Source organism: Anas platyrhynchos, chromosome 20 (genome assembly GCF_047663525.1).
Source record: "Anas platyrhynchos isolate ZD024472 breed Pekin duck chromosome 20, IASCAAS_PekinDuck_T2T, whole genome shotgun sequence".
Taxonomy (NCBI): Eukaryota; Metazoa; Chordata; class Aves; order Anseriformes; family Anatidae; genus Anas; species Anas platyrhynchos.
In genome coordinates, this window is record NC_092606.1 from 4245106 (window position 1) to 4263774 (window position 18669).

General features: G+C 51.5%; 2 protein-coding genes across 8 annotated transcripts in view; one reads left to right on the top strand and one right to left on the bottom strand.

The window, feature by feature from the left end:
• The window catches only part of ZSWIM7 (zinc finger SWIM-type containing 7), a 25029-nt gene continuing 6360 nt past the window's right edge, over positions 1-18669 (top strand). The window contains exons 1-5 of one of the 5 annotated variants that reach the window (XM_005023130.6): positions 1-122; positions 2350-2371; positions 5511-5613; positions 9951-10055; positions 10871-11165. In XM_005023130.6, the coding sequence (XP_005023187.1) occupies positions 47-122; positions 2350-2371; positions 5511-5613; positions 9951-10055; positions 10871-10987 (423 nt within the window). In that variant the 5' untranslated portion in view covers positions 1-46 and the 3' untranslated portion in view covers positions 10988-11165. The other 4 variants (XM_005023131.6, XM_072026207.1, XM_005023129.6 and 1 more) reach the window with 4 other exon arrangements.
• The window catches only part of ADORA2B (adenosine A2b receptor), an 18159-nt gene continuing 11280 nt past the window's right edge, over positions 11791-18669 (bottom strand). For all 3 annotated transcript variants that reach the window (XM_072026205.1, XM_038166006.2, XM_038166007.2), the window contains one exon: positions 11791-15107. In XM_072026205.1, the coding sequence (XP_071882306.1) occupies positions 14414-15107 (694 nt within the window). In that variant the 3' untranslated portion in view covers positions 11791-14413. The remainder of the gene's footprint in view (positions 15108-18669) is intronic.

The window sequence follows — 18669 nt, forward strand, 5'->3', positions numbered from 1 at the left end:
CCCGCTGCCTCCCGCTCCCTGCAGGCCTGAGGCGGGTGCCCCGGGGATGGGCAGCACCCTGCCGGCTGTGGCGGAGGAGCTGCTGAAGGAGCTCAGGAGGGTGTTTCAGGAGACGGCGCACGGTACGTGACGGGGGCGGCTCCGTCCCTGAGGGCGGTGGTGTCAAAACCTCCAGGGAGCAGCAGGTGGGGGCTTCGCTGTCGTGAGGGGCAAGCTGGGGGGTCGCTTCCAGCTCCTCCGTTTCACAAATGGCATTAAATTACGGATAACAAGGAGCAGCCCCCTTCTCAAAGCCAGGCCCCTTCAAAACTGAGGCCAAGTTGGGCACTTTTGGGACTAGAGGCATTCTGCCTGCCTGTAGTGCAAGTGGCTGCATGTGAGGGGTGAGCATTTCCACACTTTTCTGTAGTTGTTTTGTTGTGCTGCTCCTTTTATAGAGCATTTTATGTTTTTAACCAGAGTTAAAAGGGAATTCTTTGTAAAAATGAACGTGTTTCATCACTGACCAGCAGAGGGTGTTGCGTTAGCCAGCCCGTGGCAGGGAGCTGCTTGCCCATTGCTGAGGTGGAGGCAGAAGCTAACAGTTAAACCCTGGCCAGTTCTAGCTGCTAGTTAAGAACGATGCCACTCATTGCCCTCTGGATTACTAACAGAGTTCTGTAATCTGTGCAACAATCTGTGTAAAAGAATATCGCTGTTTGTGCTTACTGGGTAAGAAGTGGAGAATGGTTTTTGCAGAGGAATTTGTGTAAGGAATATTTCTACCTGCAGTAAAACCAACCCAATAAACATCCAGAGGAGTCTGTTTGACTGCTGAATTTGAGTGGGACATGGACAAAGACTTAATATCTAAACTGGGTAACCACCTGGATAGCTTTTTGGCGTACTTGCAGTATGGCTCCTGTCAGGTTAGAGAAGATCCAAAATGTACATGTGACTTTTTAAAGAGCTTTATAAAGCTTATATACGCTTTATATAAAATTTATCCCTAAAGCACCAAAACAGTATGCTGGGACATAACTGAAAAGAAACTGATCAATCACTTCAGAGACCTAAATTAGAGGAAAGTTGGAAAAGTCAGACCAACGGTATAACAGTCATAGGGAATATTTTGAGTTTCTGGAACAAAGGCTTTTAAAGTCAGAAGACCTAATTTTCCAGTGGAATAACAAGGCACAGTACACTGTGTCCCATTAGTGATAACAGAAAGATCAGATTGGGTGATCAGAGCCTCAGCTGTCAGCTAAAACAAACAGACTACTTTTCCGAAGTGCAATTTTCCGTCTTAACAAGAAGTTCTAATAAATGAAGATTTTTTTTTTGCGTGCGTACTGTTTTAAAAGCCATAAACTAGTGGTGCCCTGAAAGACTGTGCTGGGAAAAGAACAACATTGTCGAAGTTTTGATGCCACAAAGTTCTCTACTCACGCCAAGAGAGTTTCAGGGAAACCAATATATGTATTTTTAACCAGCTTCTTAAAGAGGCAGAGCAAGATGTTGAAGCTGTGCGCTTGTAAAAGTAGGATATTGTAAAAGTTCGGGTATTTGGACTTCCATGTTTCTTTTTAAAATTAATCCCCGTGGTCTGAATGTATGTGTAATGTGTATTTAATTGCTGTACTTGATAAATGCATAAAGAACAAGGAGTCACACTGAAAGTGCAAGGGTTGTGGCCCTTGGAACAAGGGGGATTGATGATTTTCTTGAACAAGACTGAGGAAACTTTTGCTCCTGCATTAACTAGGAAGAACCCAGCTTTGGGCTGGGATCGGGTGCATGTTGGAGTGGAGATGGTGGAAAGGAGGGGGCTGGAGCCTGGTGGGGTGCATCAGGCCCGGTGAGGGGAGCGGCAGCGCTGCTGTGAAGAGGGCCCAGGCCCAGAACGGGACGTGGGAGGCTCAGGACTGGAACAGAGGGGCGGGCAGGATGGTGGGAACAGCAGGGCACTTGATTGTTTTCAATTCAATGTGGTTGACGCAGCAAGGAGCTAAGACTGACAATGACAGCGTTGCCTGACTCGATTCTGCGTGCCGTTGGGTTTTGTGGAACTTGAGCTGTTTGGCCTGGTGTGCTCAGCCAGAGCTCCAGACACAAGAGGTGGGGATGGCAAACTCCCAGCCACGGTCACATCTCCTGTCCCCTCACACTGTCCTAACTAAAATTTTCTACCATGGCAGATCATTTTGCTGCTCCTTGTTTCTTTTTGGTGACCAGAAGGGATGGGTAGAGTTTTGTTTGGCCTCTGGGGGTAGATTAGAATGATCCTACCCTCCCGAGGCTAGCCTGTGATGTTATTTTGTGCAGTGGGGGAGTTCAGCAAAATCACCCTTCATTTTCTTTTTGTTGCAGTCCCTGATGACCTGCTGCTGGGGTAAGTATCTTTTCCTTTGCTTCCTGTCCCAGTGTCCTGTTAAAGGGCAGTTGATAACTTGCTGTCATCGTAGTGCAGCTGGTTTTCTTCTGCCTTTGACCAGTGCATATTTCTCAGGCACAGTTTCTAACTAAGTGCGTGTGCTGGTAGTGGGAACGAAGGTTCTTGTCTGAAGGGTTTTTCCAAATTCATGAAATTATCTCTGTATCGCTGAATCTCCTGTGATGACTTGCACTAATTTGGGTGGATAAAACATGCAGAAACCCAGAATGTTTAACCTGAGCTCTGAGTCCGCCCTCTGATCCAGAATGAGTTTTCTGTGAGAGTGGACTGTGTTTCAGTGATTCATGGCACTGGAACGCTGCGCTCCGCTGCGTTTCTATCAGTGTGAGCACAACGGCATCCTGAGAGCCCTTCTTCTGCTTGAGTCATGCGTGTGTGCTAGAGAGGGAGAGCTGAATGTGTCTCTGTGCACCAACCAGGTAACGATTCCCTTGAATATTATCCTGAGTTTTCTTCCATTTAGTGTAATTGTCAGGTCAGCTTTATAACCTTTGCATTGACTGACACTCATGAATATGTCAGCAAAACACAAGAAGCTTCCTAAGAGATCCAAGTTCTGCAGTCCTCACAGAGTGGTGATGAAGGTAGAGAAAAGGCACCATTGCAGTGAGAAAGACTTTTTTTTCGGATTCATATTTAGCTTTGTGTCCTTGCCTGCCTGTAAATTAGCCAGGAGAGGAGATTACCAGGAACCCTTCAGGCCTTGATGGCTTTGGGTCTAAAGTAACCTAATACAACACTTGTGAAAGGTATGCTTGCTGACTCCTTCTTCTGGACCACAGTGGCCTTTCAAGGGTAGGATTATATTTGACAAGTCTCTTTTTTGCTCCCTTCTCCTGAAAAAAGAAAAAAGGAGAGAAAGTGCTTTGTTAAGTTTAGTAACACTTGGGTGGTAACTCTTGGCAGTTGGATTTCCACCAGTTCCCTGTGACCAAGGGCTCTGAAGTATTCTGATTTAATTTCTGAATCTCTTCCAAATATCTGAAGAACTTCAATTTCCTTTGGGCATTCCCCTTACTTATTTCCTGTTAGACTGATCAAATTATGTACATGAAAAAAGAATTCCCCAAATTTGAAAGAGTTACTGAAACTCATTAAACTCAGGCCTATTATAGTTCCAAATCTAATCATTAAGGAATGCCTTACGTTGAGTGTTCCCCCACCCACCTCCTTTCAGTCTGTCAGATGAAACCTATCCTTACTGCCTTGAGTTTGTGCAACTGAAGTTTTGGTCTTCCTGGAATAAATCTGTCTTCTTGGCTTGTTATCAATGAGATTGACTCAGCCGTGTAGGTCAGCCGTGCTGTTGAGACGCCAGGGCTCTGCCTTGGCTCTTTGTGTCTTCACTGGAGTTGGAAACTTTCCTCTGCTTTCTCCTGTTCTCCTGCTCATGTTTCGTGCTATCTTTTCATCACTGCTGATTTTCTTCTTGTTTACCCTTGCAACTAATCTAGACTACGCAGATTTTTCTCAGTGGATAAAAGGTCTGTAAAGATTAGCTCAGTTGCCTCTGAGCTCTTTGGAACTCATTCAGAGTGGCCGGATGTACAGGTCTAGAATAACTTTTAAGCTTATGAGCTGTCTGGACAATAGACTAAAGGTACAGCTCTCCAGGTCTGACGTATGGCTTATCATAAACCCTTACACGGCATCAGCAGGAGAGAAAATCCTCCTTGAATAGCACTAACTCTGCAGACAGGGAGTGTGTTGATGGAACCTGCTGTGCCCTCAGCAGTCGCAGCTCTTTACTTTTCCACTTGCTGGTGTAGAATTTTACAGCACCAAGCGCAGCAGCGGCCGGACCCCAACATGTGCCTCTGTGGTGCTGCCTTGCAGCACTGAGACGGAGGAGAGAGTTGTGCAGAGGCACGGTTGTTCTGGAAGCAAATGTGAACCTGAGAAATCTGGCTCACCTAGTCTCTTCCCCATCCCAGCAAGCTGCCGTCTGTAAGTGCCGTGCAGTGGTGTGTCCCGGCATGGTGATGTGTCCTGCTTGGAAGGGAAGGAAAGGGAAATTTTTTTAGGGAGCATGGAATGATGTAAGGCGTGTGCTGTTCCTGGGTGTGTATCAGGAATGAAGTCGTCCCTGGGCCTTGCTGGTAGATGAATTATAGACATGAAACTACTGCTATTGAGTGGCTCCACTTGCAGTGTAATGCCTTAAATATTTTCCAGACAGTCCTTAGCTTCCTATTGCTGCAATTTTGGGTAGAAAAAGAATAATTTGTAACTCAGTTGTGACTGTGATCAATGAGACATAATCACTTTAGAATGGCTCATTTGTTCTTCTGGGTGTAAACCAGTTTTCCAGGGATCGGGAGGGAGTCCTGTTGCTCAAGGAGTTATGTATCATCGGTGCTCTTTGCTCTGAGGCGTGATGTGTGGCTGTGACTGAAGGTGGGATTCAACTGATCAGTAGGTCCAGGGGAACTCAAACAGGACTGCCACGCCAGATATGCTGCCCCAGAATAACTCCTCACCTACATAGCTAACGCTGCCTCACAGCCACAGAGACTGACTGTAAAAATCTCACTTCTGTGTGTCTGATGCACTTTGTCTCATTTTCGTTCAGGACAGGAACCACTTCATGTCCTGTTTGTGCAGCAGGCAGCCAGAAATGTGTTTGAGTGCTGCAGAAGAATCACATAAGGTCCCATGTAAAAAAATAAAAATCCTTAAAATGCCTTGTAAATAAATCTGAGGTGGGTATTGCAAAGAGATGTGGGACTGCTTGGGAGCAGTTTGGGATTTTGGAAGTTCTCAGGAACACCCCAAACCACGTAGGTGCTCAGAATAGCCGTCAGAGGGAGGCTGTCCTTGAGGACAGAGTCCCTGAGAGAGGTTGTCATCTGGGGTTGTCTCAGAGAGCTGGGCAGGGACTGGCACTCACTCAGTGAAAGAAAAAGCTGAGAAAGCCAGGTGGACACATCGCTTGTTAGCATAGTGAATGGAGCAGTAACTGGTGGGATTTTGAGGTGCAAAGGGAATTTTTGGCTACAGGCCTCCTGTGGATTAAAGCTAAGCCAGGTGGTCTCCTTTTGTGACATGACCGAACTGGAGACACTTTCTCTTTCAGGCTGAAGTTCATATTTGGCCCAGCTGCTGTCCCAGCCTTGGATTTGGTGGATCACCGTTCTGTCACGCGAGTCGTGTCCCCCAGCGGAAGGACAGCATACCAGGTGTGGGCGTTGTTTGTCTCCTGTTTCACTATCTGATGGTTTCCAGTTGACAACTGACCCAATATCTTCCTAACTTGCAGAGCATGGAAGTGCACTTGGATAAACACAGAGGCAATATCAGTGTCTTACAAACCCGCTCTTGCAGCAGCCAAGAGGAACATTTCTAAATACTGTCCCTGCAAGGGGCCTTCCCTCCTTTTCTGGAGGTGCTGAGATGCTTTGGGGTCATCTAGGGTAAGAGAATTGCTGGGAAACCAGGCCTGGGTAGCGACACAAACATTTTTCACGTGTTCAGGGTTTGCATTGCTTGGTTTGCACGTGGAATCTTCATCGCTTCTGGGGCCTTGGAGAGGAATTCTGCCCCTCCAAAGCAGCATGATTCATAAACATAAAGGGCTCAAGAACACAGGCTCCAATTTGAGGTGAGGGCTGGCCGGTGGGTATTTGGTGCAGCATAAGAAGCACTGCTTCCAGGACCTTTAGACAGCAGCTGCCTCACTAATTGAATGCTTAAAGGCTTTTCCTTTTTTACTGTTGCTCATCTGAATATGTCACTGGGCAGAGAGTGGTCACATTGTCCTTGCAGAGCTTTGTCAGGCCTCGTGGGCTAAGGCAGAGCATTGCAGGCCGGGATGCACTTCTCTTGCCCCCCTTTGTGTGAAGGATGAAGGGGACAGTCAGGGCCTCTGGGCAGCCCAGGGAGCCGGGATGTGTGCTCACCCACTGTCAGTTTATCTGCGGTGTGGCAGAGCTATCTGCATCTCCAGAGGCTTGATATTCATCTCTTAGACCGAGGAAGCCTAATGAGATGGAGAGGAAATCAGAAGCATGACAAGAGGGTTTGGATGCTGCAGGGAAGGAACCCCTGGACAGGGCGGTCAGGGCTGGCCATCAGGAGGTGATTTGGGACAGGCCCAGCCCTCGGCCAGGTGCCGTGCAGCTGATGGCAGCTGATGGGGCGATGTTTGCTGCTCCAGCAGCTTGTGCCGGTGCCCTCCCACTGACAGGCAGCCTGCAGGAAGCAGTCCCTGCCCGCAGCCTGCAGCCCCACGTGTCCTTCTGAGCAGCATTCCTTGTAGTGCAGCTCTCTTGCTCATTAAGGCCATGCTGATGAGTTCATTTACAGAGGAATCTGAAGAGCTGTTTTCTCTGGGGGCGTGAGGCCGGTCCCATTGCGAAATTCTTCCTCAGCACAGCTGTCTGAGAGGCAGAAACAGAGCAGAGCCTCTCTCGAGGCCGTCGGCTGGAGCCTTGACGGGAACACAAGCTGGGGCTGCAGAAACCAAAGCGCTGAGCGGGACGCTGCACTCAGGGTGGCTGAGTAGTGTCACTGGCTCTTGAGTCACGCTTCTGTGTGGTGCAGGCGCTGGTCCCAGCTGTGTGCACTTCTGCAGCAGAGAAGCACGCCCAGTGCAGTGGGGTCAGGGATCATCTGTGAGTGTTTGGACGCAGGCTCAGTCATCCCTCAGTCCCCAGAAGGTCAGCTCTGCCCTGCCGTTTGCACCCAGATGTGGGTGAGCTGGAATGTGAAGTGGTGCTTTCACCCACAGCTGGGTCTGGAGAGCTCTTGTTGGTGAGGCCACGAGGTTGGTCCTGTTATGAAACTCCTCTGGGTCCTCGTAGCCAAATCTGAGCTGTTGATACTTCCCAGGCTGTTTGTTCCGTATCACTCAGCGCATGTTGGGCACTGCTTTGGGGGAAATGGCTCTGCTCAAGCAGGCCTTAGGACTGCAGCCTGTCGTGTAGACAGCTTTTGCCCTCAGGAACCGAGATGCAAGAAGGAGCCCTCAGTCAAGTGAAAACCATGAGTTATCTTTTAATGCCCAGGCATTAATGCCTTTGCTACTTAGTACGGGGGTGGCACTGACAGGGTGTTCAAGGCCAATGTTACCTTAGGGTTGTAAATCATCCCAAAAGAGCTTGTGTAATATCTGCCTACACTGCAGGCTATTGCCAGCCCCGGTAATTCCAGGTCAGGGATAAGTCCTACCTGCTGCAGAGGTGGCAGATGTTCACTGGCGGTGGAGCTTGCTGGATGGTAAGTGGTGAGCAGGAGCGGCTGGGGCACCTCCTTTAGCTGTGCCTGAGTTGCAGAAAGGCTGTGAGCTGCAGGAGTGAAGGCAGCTAGCAGGGGGAAGGGTCAGTGCTCTAGTCTTGCCACCAGCCATCACTTCCATTGCTCATGTCCTGCATTTTTATTGTTTTCTTCTTTTATGAGTCTTTTTAAATTAATTTCTTAGAACTCTGGCAGCCTGTCCCACCTTGAGGATGAGAGCACCAGGCCCTGGCACAGAGTGGTGCTGCCTGGCAGTACGCTGGTGCCAGAGCTGGCTCTTCTGTGTCCCTGCATGCTGGCAGGGACACCACCACCAAGGTTATTTTTCCTCTCGGTGCTGCCAACAAGCGCCTGGCAACAAGGGCAGCGGAAGGAAATCTCCGAGCATCTCAGGGCCAAGAAAGCACCCCAGCGCCTGGGTTGGCTGCAGCTGCCCAGAAATGGAGGCACCTTTTTCTCTTGGTCTTTGGAGTTTAGATCCTGCCTTATTAGGCAGAAGCTGCATTCTTGCCGTCTAGGTCAGGCTGGGGGATCTCTAAGCTCAGCCCAAATCTGGCCGTCTGTGACTTCCCCCCCTCCTCAAAGGAAAACACTTCTGAAAGAAAGGCACCATCAGAATACTTCATCTTGGAAAAAAACAATCAAAGGGGCTAGAGAAAAACAAACTTATCACAAGTGAAACAAACAGCCTGGAGTATAAGAGGGGCCAGGGTAAAGGCCAGACTCTGAAGAAAGTCTGATTTCCCCTGAAATAAGAATGTGGATCTTGTGTCCTGAATCTGCTGGGAGAGATGGGGGATAAGAGGTGTAGCACGGCGGGGGGAGAGCTCAGACCTGCAGGCCTCACCCACCAGGCAGGGGCTGCAGAGAGAGCTGCAGGGGACAGGGAAGGGACCTTTAGCAAGTACAGTTCTGGACCCTGAGGGATGATGTTCTTCTGGAGGGACTTCACAGTGCTGGGGACCTCCTGGGGGAGCAACACTCTGCAGAACCTCCACTGCCTTTTTCCTTTTTTGAGGAATTTTTACGTTGAAGTGCACATGCCATGAATCCAACCAGAATCTAAAGCCTGGTGTGAGAGGAGCGTGGTGTGCCGTCAGAACCCAGAGCTCGTGCACAGAAGAAAGCTCTGCTGTGATGGCACCTGTGTAACGCCCCACTGCTCTCTGAAATACCCCCTAAAACTTAGTGCCAGCCACTTGCTCTCGCTATGGCAAATACAACACACATCATGGCACACGGTCTGCTGGAACTGCATTTTGGGGTGACTGGGTTCAGTTTAAGCCTCAGAGCATCAGGGAAGTCCACACTGTTCAGAGCAGGTTTCTGCTCCTAGTCTGTGAGTGTGTTCTTGAAAGAGGAGGAGGGCAGAGCAGATTGCTCTTAAAATATCTTTCTGAAAGCTACTTTCCAGTCTTGAAGAAGGCAGAAGAGAAATAATCCCTAGGTTGGCTTTTCTGTATCAGGCAACCAGCTCCAGCAGTGCAGTTTGCCTGTCAGCTTCATGCTGGAATGAGCGCTTCCCTCACCTGGCTGCCCGCGTCCTGTGCCCGGGGAGGAATATGAGTCAGTGCCCGCCTTGCAGAGGAGCAGCACGTGGGAAAAGGAGGCAGTGCTGTTCCCAAACCAGAGGTGAAGTAGGGAGGCTTCTTCTCTGGAGACTTGAACTTTGTTTATTCAGGCAAAACTGGATTCCAATGGCTGCAGCTGTTTTCGGGAGCAGAACAGCGAGAGCCTTTGCAGCCTCCAGCGCTTGGTGCTGGATAGAAAAGGGCTCACTGCAAGTGCTTACTGCTGCTCTCCTTCCATCCGCAGGTCATTGGAGGCCCTGGATTCATCAGTGTGCTTTCTGTGACAAGACTTTGGGTTATCTTCAACCACCCAGGGTCTGACAGTACTGGGTTGGGGCCTGGCTGTAGGGAATTTGGGAGACTGCGGTGGGGCTCTGTGCTCAATGCCTCAGCCCTTTTCCTGATCTCTCAGCAGCAAAGTCACTGGAGCCAATGTCTGCTACAAACACAGGTGTACGTACAGGAGCTTTCTTCTCCTGTAGGGAGAGAAGTATGTAGAGATGCAGAAAGCTGAGGAGTTTCAAGCTTAATGTGTGTCACTGCAGAATTTGGGGCCCCTTTTGTATTTTTGTATTGCAGCATCTGCTCGCCTGCTGCATGCTGTGAGTCACTGTGGAAAGGATGTCAGACCAAATACAGGCCAGGAGTTAAAGAAATTGAAAGTGAATGTTCGCTCTGACTCCCACGCCCTCTGAATAACTTTCTTTCAGGTCCTTGGGACCTCGGGTAAACTCTACACCTGCTACAGCTCCTGCCACTTCTGTACCTGTCCTGCTTTTGGTTTTACTGTACTGCAGAAGAGCGAGAGCCTGCTGGTAAGTTGTCTGCCCTAACTTGGGGTCAGGGCAGGGTGTGGGGCAGAAGGCTGGGCTGATTTCTCCTCCCCGAACCACAGCAGCCTGAAGTTTCCAAGGGAGCAGATACGTGAGTGTGGACTTGGCCGTGCGGGCTGCGCCTGACCCAGTGCACAACCTGGCCTCCAGGAGTCACAACATTTAGATGGAGCTAGGCCTGCAAGGGCTGGGAAGGGCTTTTGCTCTTAATTATGTGTTACTTTTCAAGAGATGAACAGTTCCTGGTTTCTTGGAACAGGGGCCACTGCTGCAAATACAACTGCCACATAGAGGCTGGCTGATGCGGTGGGGCTCACCTGGTGCCCGTGAGGAAGGGCTCAGGGTCACTAACGGGTCTGTCTTTGTGCCCCCGTGCCAACCATCCCTCCCGCATGAGAAGCCCGCCCATTCCAGGAGCTCTGTGAGCTGGGCCTGATGCTCTCACTTCCTAGAGCGGTGCGGGGTGCGTGAGGGCTGCCAGACGATGCAAAGCCAACTCTTGCTCTTTGTGGCCTGGACCTACCTGCTTCTGCACCTGGCGTGCTCGTGGGGAGGGCAGCAGGGTCTGGTAACACTTTGCCATGTGTCAGACCCCTGTATGTGTCCTGACTGCAGAGACCTGGGGCAGCTCGAGCTCCAGGCTTGTTTCTTGGTGTGACAAGAGGGAAACGTGTACCTGGGGAGGTGAGAACTTCCCTAGACACATTCTGGCCTGGATGCTTTTTTGTGGCTGTCAGATGGAGCGTGGCATTCCTGCACTGCTCCTGCTGTTAACTTTTCCATGCTGTTATTTGCAGTGCAAACATATCCTTGCTGTCTACCTCAGCCAGGCCCTGGGAGCCTGTCAGGAGCTAACGGTCTCTGAGGAGCAGCTCACAAACATCTTACTGGCTGAGGAAGAGGACGAAGGATGAAGGACTTGGATCACATGCAGATGTACTTGCTGTGTACCCTCCTGGCTGCACAGCCAGCACATCTAAGAGGCTGCCATTGCAGCTGCTAGGTTTCTTCCTGTGCTGTAGCCAAATGTGGCATTAATTAGCAGCTTTGCACTGATTAATTAATTAATAAATGTTAAGAAGCCTGTGCTGACTTCGGTTTCATTTGTTTAAGCTGTTCTTGGGATTTCTGAAGATGTTTGAACTGATCTGTGGCAATGTGGAGACACAAACAGTCCGGCAGGTCTCTGGGTGACCACGGAGCCTCATTAACCGCGCCCACTGTGGCTGCCCCCAACCCTGCCCAGGACCCACCAGGTTTTGGGGACTCGGCCTTGCAACGAGTGAGCCCGCAGTGGCTCTTGGCAGCAGGCTGCTCAGGGCAATTTCCAATCCATTGATGGCAAACCCGTACAGGGGACTGGGGAGGGGATTCCCTCAGCACCTCCAGCCTGGTGACAGCTGTGTGGGCCTCGCTTCAGTGCTTAGTGTAACACGGGGTCTTTGGAGGAGTCACTGGTGGCTCTGCCTTTAGATTGACCCAGTTCAGACAAGCCAACCACCTCCTGCTGGCAGGCAGGGCAGGGCTGGGCCCACCAGATACAGGCAAAAGAGGCGACTGCTGCTCCCCTGCTCCACACAGCAAGTGAGCCAGGAGCTGGCTCCTTCCAGCTCCGTGACTTCCATGCTCTGAGACTGGTCTCCTCCCCAGGCCCAGTATTTGTGTGATACACCGTGTGAACACAACACCGCACAAAATGATGGGGCACAGGCTGAGCCAGGTTGTGTAGGTGGTAAATTAAGCATTTTGTATGTAAATAACAAAGTCACTGCAAATACAAAATCTGAGCAACATGAGGAAAACACATCCATCCTATGTACATCAGAGCAGTAACGAGTGACAGCTGCACATCCCCAGCTGCACTCTACAGAAAGTTCCTCTGCCATTTTCACATTTTTATAGAAACTTTCAGAGCTTTTTTTGAGGAGGGGTGGGAGGGTGTCCTATTTTTATTTTGCCTTGAAATGACTTTGGCTCAGATCCATGAAGGCACTTAAAGTGCCTAAATGCCACGGTGACCCAGGCCATAGTTACCGGCACATGCACACAAGGAAATGCCTCATCTGTGTAGAGGGATTCTGGCTCATGAGAGGCATATGGAAGGTAGCAGTCGTGCATGCTGCTCTGCAGTGCTGTCACCCACAGTTCTGGGACATCTCCTTGTGTGGTGGTGCTGTGCACTTCAGTCTGATCTGTGCTGTCCAGAGCTCGGTTCATTTTCGGCGAGCAGGAGGGGAGGGATTGCGTTCTTTGTTGGAAGGATAAATGTGGCTTGCAACCACTTTGCAACACTGCCAGACCTGCAGGTGAAACCCTGCTTGTTTCCAGCCATGATTAACAGAAGGAACATGGCCAAAGATAATACAGAAGGGAAGGAATGAAAGGAGAGCCAAACCCTGCCTAAATGGTGGGAGGCGGCTACATGTGTTAGCTGGACCACGACCAAAGCAGATGCAGCAAAGCTGAGTGGGGAGGTTAAAGGAGAAACCCTCTGGACAGTAACTTTGTTCAGATTCATCTTGGGAATGCCAGGATCTGAGATACCGAGCTGTGGCTGAACTTGGGCATTGCCTAAGCATGTGCTAACCCCACTGGTGCTTCACCAAGGCCTGGGTCTAGCTCTAACGGCTCAGCTGCTGCACATGGTAGTGAAACCCACCACTTCCAGCAACCTGTGGGCGTGGTGGGCCCTCGGGCATACCCTGCAGCCTGCAGGTCACACAGCTGCCACTGCAGATGCTGCAGGAGCGGGATTTCTTCAGATTTTCAGGAGCTGGATCTGTTTAAATTTCCTTCCCTGCCACCTGGCTCTGAAAGGGCTGCTCCCCACCTCTGGCTCCCTGCATGGCTGAGGAGGGCTGGTATTCTGGGTTACCACTGAAAACTCCAGCTTCTGTTTGGTGATGTCTGACTCCTTTCCTCACCCCGTTCCTCTGCTGTGGAATGGAAATGGCCCGCTAAACAAAAGGCCTCCCAGAAACACCGGGTTGCTGGCAGCAGTCTGGAGACGTGGCGCTGGTACTTTGGAAAATACGGCGCTCCTCTTCCCACCTTTGTGTAGCTTTGTGTACCACGGTTACATATTAAATCAGCTGCAGTAATTACCGAGCTGTGGCTGCAGAGTTATTAACTCCCAGCCCAGACTAACACCGCTCTGCTGCTGAGGGCCTTGCGCTCCGGCAGGCCGGGGCTCTGTGGCTGTGGCGTCAGGGCCCTGCAGTGCCAGGCCAGCTCCGTCCCCACAGCGCCTGGCCAACAGCAGGCTGTGAGTCAAAGCGTTCTCTCAAGCAAGTTCGTTCCCTTCTTGTCTCTTCTGCTACTGATGCAGGTCAGGATTAAAAAATGAAAAATGACGATTAGAGCACTCACAGCTTCTGGGGTTTGTAGGAATGAGGTGAGCGGCAGCACCCAGCTATCACAGCTAAAACCTGCGCTTCTGAAACACTGCAAGTCTGTCAAGTTTTGATGTGGAAGCAAAAAAAAATAAAAATTGGGGGGTGGGGGGGGAAGTGTTGCCAGAGCTCTTGGAGAGTTTGGACCATGACAGCCAGAGCACATCTGCCTTCTGCATTTTGATAGCAGGAAACAGATATGAAATAAAACCTGAAGCATTGGGCTGCACAAGTTAGTATATCCTGTAGAACAAAGTTATTTAAAGGCAATAAAAGTGCTGTTCTACAGCTTCAGTCAACCCTTTTCTAAAGTTTTCTCTTTTAGTAAGTACGGCTTCGATAATGGGGCTGGAATACATGGCCAGGTCTGATCTTGTTTCCCCATCAGCATGGCCGCGTCTCTCAGAGCCTGGGACACGGATTCAGTTTCACACCAGCAACTGGGCTAAGACTTTTTCCCATTGGAGAATACTAACTGCATCAAACAATTGATGGAATAATTAGGGTATTACCAAAGTGCTGTCAAGTATGAACAACCCCAAAACACACAACATTATTACTCCTATATCAATAAAGAGATTAAAAATAATAAAAATAATTAAAATAAAAATCCAAGGACTTGACATGAGCAGCACGATCGGGGAAACACCCCCAGCAGGTGGGTCCTCCACAGTCAGCATCTGACCTGGAAAGGAAGCACAACGTGACCAGCAGCGCTCACGCAACCTGGCTTTACAGTAGAGGGTGAACTGCACTCAGTCTCCCCAGTCAGGTTATCCCTCTAGGAGGCACTATGTTAATTACAAAAATAAAAAAAATACAGCTGCATAACTGCATAGTGGTCATTTGTGAGCACTCCCGGAGGAGCTGGCTGTAACTGTCACGTAGGCACAGGGAGGAGTAGTGTCAGGGTCAGGCTGCAGCGCCCCGGGAGCAGGCTGTGCAGGGTCAGAGGGTCCCAGGGGCCGCTGGAGCGTTAGCGTTGGTGACAGTCAGGTGCTGCTTGTTGTCAGTGGTGCACTTGGGGAAGTCGTCCGTCTTACAGAGGATCTTGGAAATGATTTTGCGGAAGGTGTAGCGGAAGTCCCTGATCCTGTAGGCATAGATGATGGGGTTGATGACAGAGTTGGCGTGCGAGAGGATGATGGCCATGTACATCACCCACTCGGGCTTGGATTTGGAGAACTCCTCATGGAAGTGAGTGATGCAGTTCAAGATGTGCAGGGGCAGCCAACAGAAGGCAAAAAGTCCCACGATGATGGCCAGAGACTTGGCTGCGTGGACCTCCTTCTGCAGTGTGGTCCGGGAGTTGCCCATCAGCTCGATCTGATGCAGCTGTTTGCAGGCAACAATAAATATCTTAATGTAGATTCCCAGCATGATGACGAGCGGAAGCAGCACGCAGCCAAAGAAGTTGAAGTACACCATGTAGCTCATAGTCACCACGTTCTCAAAGAGGCAGGAGATGAAGCAGCCGTGGTGTTTTTCCCCGGTGCCAGACCCCGTCTCGTTGGTGGAGTTGGGACAACCGCTCATGGCTTTATTCCAGCCCATAAGCGGCGTCAGCCCGATTGCGAAGGACAGGAGCCACAGCACAGCGATGAGGCCTCTCGCCCTCTTCCCCGTCACCAGACTGTTATACCTGCAGCATCGAGACGAGAGCCGAGATAGGGGCATTAATTACCTGAGCGCTCATGACTTCCCTGCAGTTAAAGTCATCGGTGTTTTGACCAACGCCACAAAATCCCCACCCACACCCCCATGGGAACCTCACCTCTGTGATCCTCGAGGGGTAAAAAATCTCACCTCTGCTCCACGCCTACGCGAGGTGATTTGGGGAGCTGAGTCACGTACTATTCCCGTGGGCTCCCAAGCACTGCCCTGGCCCGCGAGCATCAGCCCGGTGAGACTTCAGTAGGAGGTAAGGGCACGGAGTCTTAAAAAAGGCTTTATCATTGCATGAGCCTAAACCACTGACTACACGGATGGCCAGCACACGGCGGTGGAAGGCTCACTCCGCAACCAGCACCTGGCTCTCCTGGCTCAGCACCCACTGCTGGGCACGCCACGGCGCGCTGCTGGGCTTCGTGAACTTCTGGGCTGACCGATTCCGGCCGAGCCAGTGCTGGCTCCCACTTGTACGCTGTGATGGGCAGCCAAAGGCTTAACCAGCATCGCCCCACACTCCTACAGCCCCTACACCACAGGCTGCTTGCTTCAACTTGGGCTGCTCTTACGCCTGCAGCAACGCTGGCTTTTACTGCAGATTGCAGCGGTCCAGTAATGTGCTGGCCATCCCTGTGCTACCTCGTACACCGACGTGGGAAGTACACATGTGTGTGGAAACCATGGATCCTACCAGTTTCCCAAACAGTGCAATTGCTGGCTCACACATGCCAGACTGCAGCCCACGCGAGCTTGTTGTGGCTGGATAACAAACACCCTGGCAGAACTCTGAGCCAGCATCTGCTAATGATGGATTGCTCAGGAGATTTACAAGCGAGGGTTTGTGTCTCCATTCCGAGTGGAATGCCAGAACCTCCGGGCTGTTCTCCCTCCTTTCACCTTCCCTGCTCTGTGCCCCCTCTGACAGTGCTGATGGGGGCAGCTTCCCTTAGCTCGCAGGGCTGGCATCAGCCTCTGCTGCTTGAGTACGTGACACTGCAGCTGGATGTAAAGACCCAGATCTTAAAGCAAACGCTTTCCTTGGGCTGCTTGCACAAGTTATGAAGAATTTCAGCAAGGGCCAAGTTGATGCAGTACAGGGGGATGCAGAGCCCCCCACCTCTCCGAAACAGGTGATGCAGGCACCTGAGAGGGCAAGGACAAGCTGGTGTGGGTGCGATGAGAACAGATGCCAGCATCAAAACATCACTTGGCTCTCATTTTGGAGGTATGAAGAACCCAGCGACTGCCAGAAAGACAACGCGAGAAACCCATTCCCGTCCTGCCCGCAGCCAGTTCGCATCCACTGGCCCACGGACGTGTCCCCCCTTCCCACACCCTCCTTTCACTGCTTGTTTACTCTGGCTTCGCTACCCTGCTCCTCCTTTCCTAAGAACGTTTGTTCTGATTTTCTTCCGGCCCGTGAGGCAGGGGAGGGTTTTTATTCCCACAGAGCCGCAGCTGTGCATCTGAATCACGCTGGCGTCGCCTCCGTGCGCGCGCGGCCGTCTCCTCCTGCAAGCTGCAGAGGCGGCGGAGCCAGGCCAGGAGGAGCAGCCGGGGGGCTCGGGCTGGCTCCAAGCACCCGGAGGAGGCAGCAGCCCAAGGCACAGGTTTGCTCCTGCATTTCTCTCTCGTTATTACTGAGCCTCGCTGCCTCGGATGAGCAATTATCGGTCGGGGCATCAGCGAGGCCAAGCCCTTTGCTTTCCGAACGCTGTGCCTGCTGTCAGGAGCCCAACCTGCTCTGGGGCTGTGGAGCCTGGAAACTTTAAGATGGGATTTGGAGCAGGAGCCCAGCAATCTTGGCAAAGTCGGAGCCTCGAGCTACTGCTGGCCTTGGCCGGGCTGAGTCAGTGCTGCAGGGAGGACCAGGGGCCACTCCTGACCTTTACGGCTCTACACGTGGGAAGAAAAGAAATGCAGCCATGGGAGCCCACAGGCTGTCTCGGGCTCCCCAGCTTGTGCTATTCACTCAGCTGACCGCTTTTGTTGCTGCTCCGCAGCCTCGGTGCCATCACATCACATGAACCATTGCAGCAGCCATGGAAAATGCAAAAGCCCAGCTCAGAAAGTGAAGGAGCCGAGGCTCTGTCTCGCTGGAGGCTCTGTGAACCGAGTGGCTCAGCCACGTCCTGCACCGATGCTGCCTCTTGCTGAAAACACATGGCCCCAGTGAGTTTTTTTCATTGTCACTGCTCGCTCTTCCCTCATGCTCACGAGAGGAGGGAGCTGGGATCAAGCTGAAGCAGGAGCCCCATCGGTGCGAAGGAAGAGATGGAAAAATGTGCTGCTGGCGGTGGCAAAGGCCCTGCAAAAGCTGCTCGCTGAGAGGAGGCCCACGTGAAGTTGGGGATGGTTTGGCGCTCTAAAAGTGTTGCATAATTACCCTCTTGTTACAGCTACGTGGTAAGAAACCGCCCGCACTGAGTTAGCAGAAGCCAAGCACACGCTTACAGGCGTACAAAGCCACCACGCGGAGCCGCTGCCACAAAGCAGCATCAAAAAAAAACCCTTCTCCCTGAGCACGCGGAGATGAACACAGTGTCACAGCTCTGAGTGCGCCAGGAAACCACTCCTTCACTCTTTCAGGCTTAATATTATCAGGCAAGAAACTGTTAAAGTAAATTTACTCACCTAAGTCCGCTCAATTAATGCACAACAAATATTGAATCTCCTCCATGGTTCTGCTTAGGGGCTTCAAACGCTGCTTTAGTGTAAATGACAGCTGAATGCTTAAAAATGATTTATGGGGATTAAATAACCTGGCGGTGCATTAGTTCCTTTTACACAGCCTGGCAAGGTCTCTTTGCTGGCATAATCATCACCAAACAGCTAATTAGCTCAGCTCCCACCAGCGGAGAGGCTGCAGAAGCACCGATGCCATCCCCAGCCACCGGCGCTGTGCTGCGATCACAAAGAGAGTCAGGTTTCTGTTTTTCCGACAAAAATAGCGATGCACTGGCTGTCAGTTAATAGCCACGCAGCCCACGCTGTGCTGGGCCAAATATTTCCCACGGCGTCTGGCGGAGAGGCCCCCTGAGCTGGCCGTGGGCTGGAGGTGGCAGCCTTCCCCCGGCACCGCCTCTCCTTGGTAGGATGCTCGGGGTTTTGCGGGGTTTTTCCCCCCCAGCAGCTCTCACTGCACTCCCACTGCTGTTTGCTAGAGCTGGCCAAGCACCGAGTCCTGTGCTGCACGTCCCTGGCATCTCCCCGTGAGCTCCTGCAGTGTCCCCACTCCGAGATCACCAAGCAGAGCTGCTGCTGTCCAACGAGGAGCAGCCAGGGCATAATTCAGCATTTAGGGGCATGAGGTTGGGGCCATAAGCCAGCAACGGCCTGGGGGAACAGTCCCGAAGGAGCCATACCCAGCCCAGGAGGAGGAGGTCAGGAAGCCGTGGTGCCACAGCCTTTTCCCACCCTCTGCAACTGGAGACACAAAAATGAGCTCCAGAACCTGCTGGAGCTCACCTGGGGGAGCCAGCAGCGTCCCAGCTGTGTCCTGGCACCTTCAGAGCCTCCGGGGTTGTGTTTTGGGG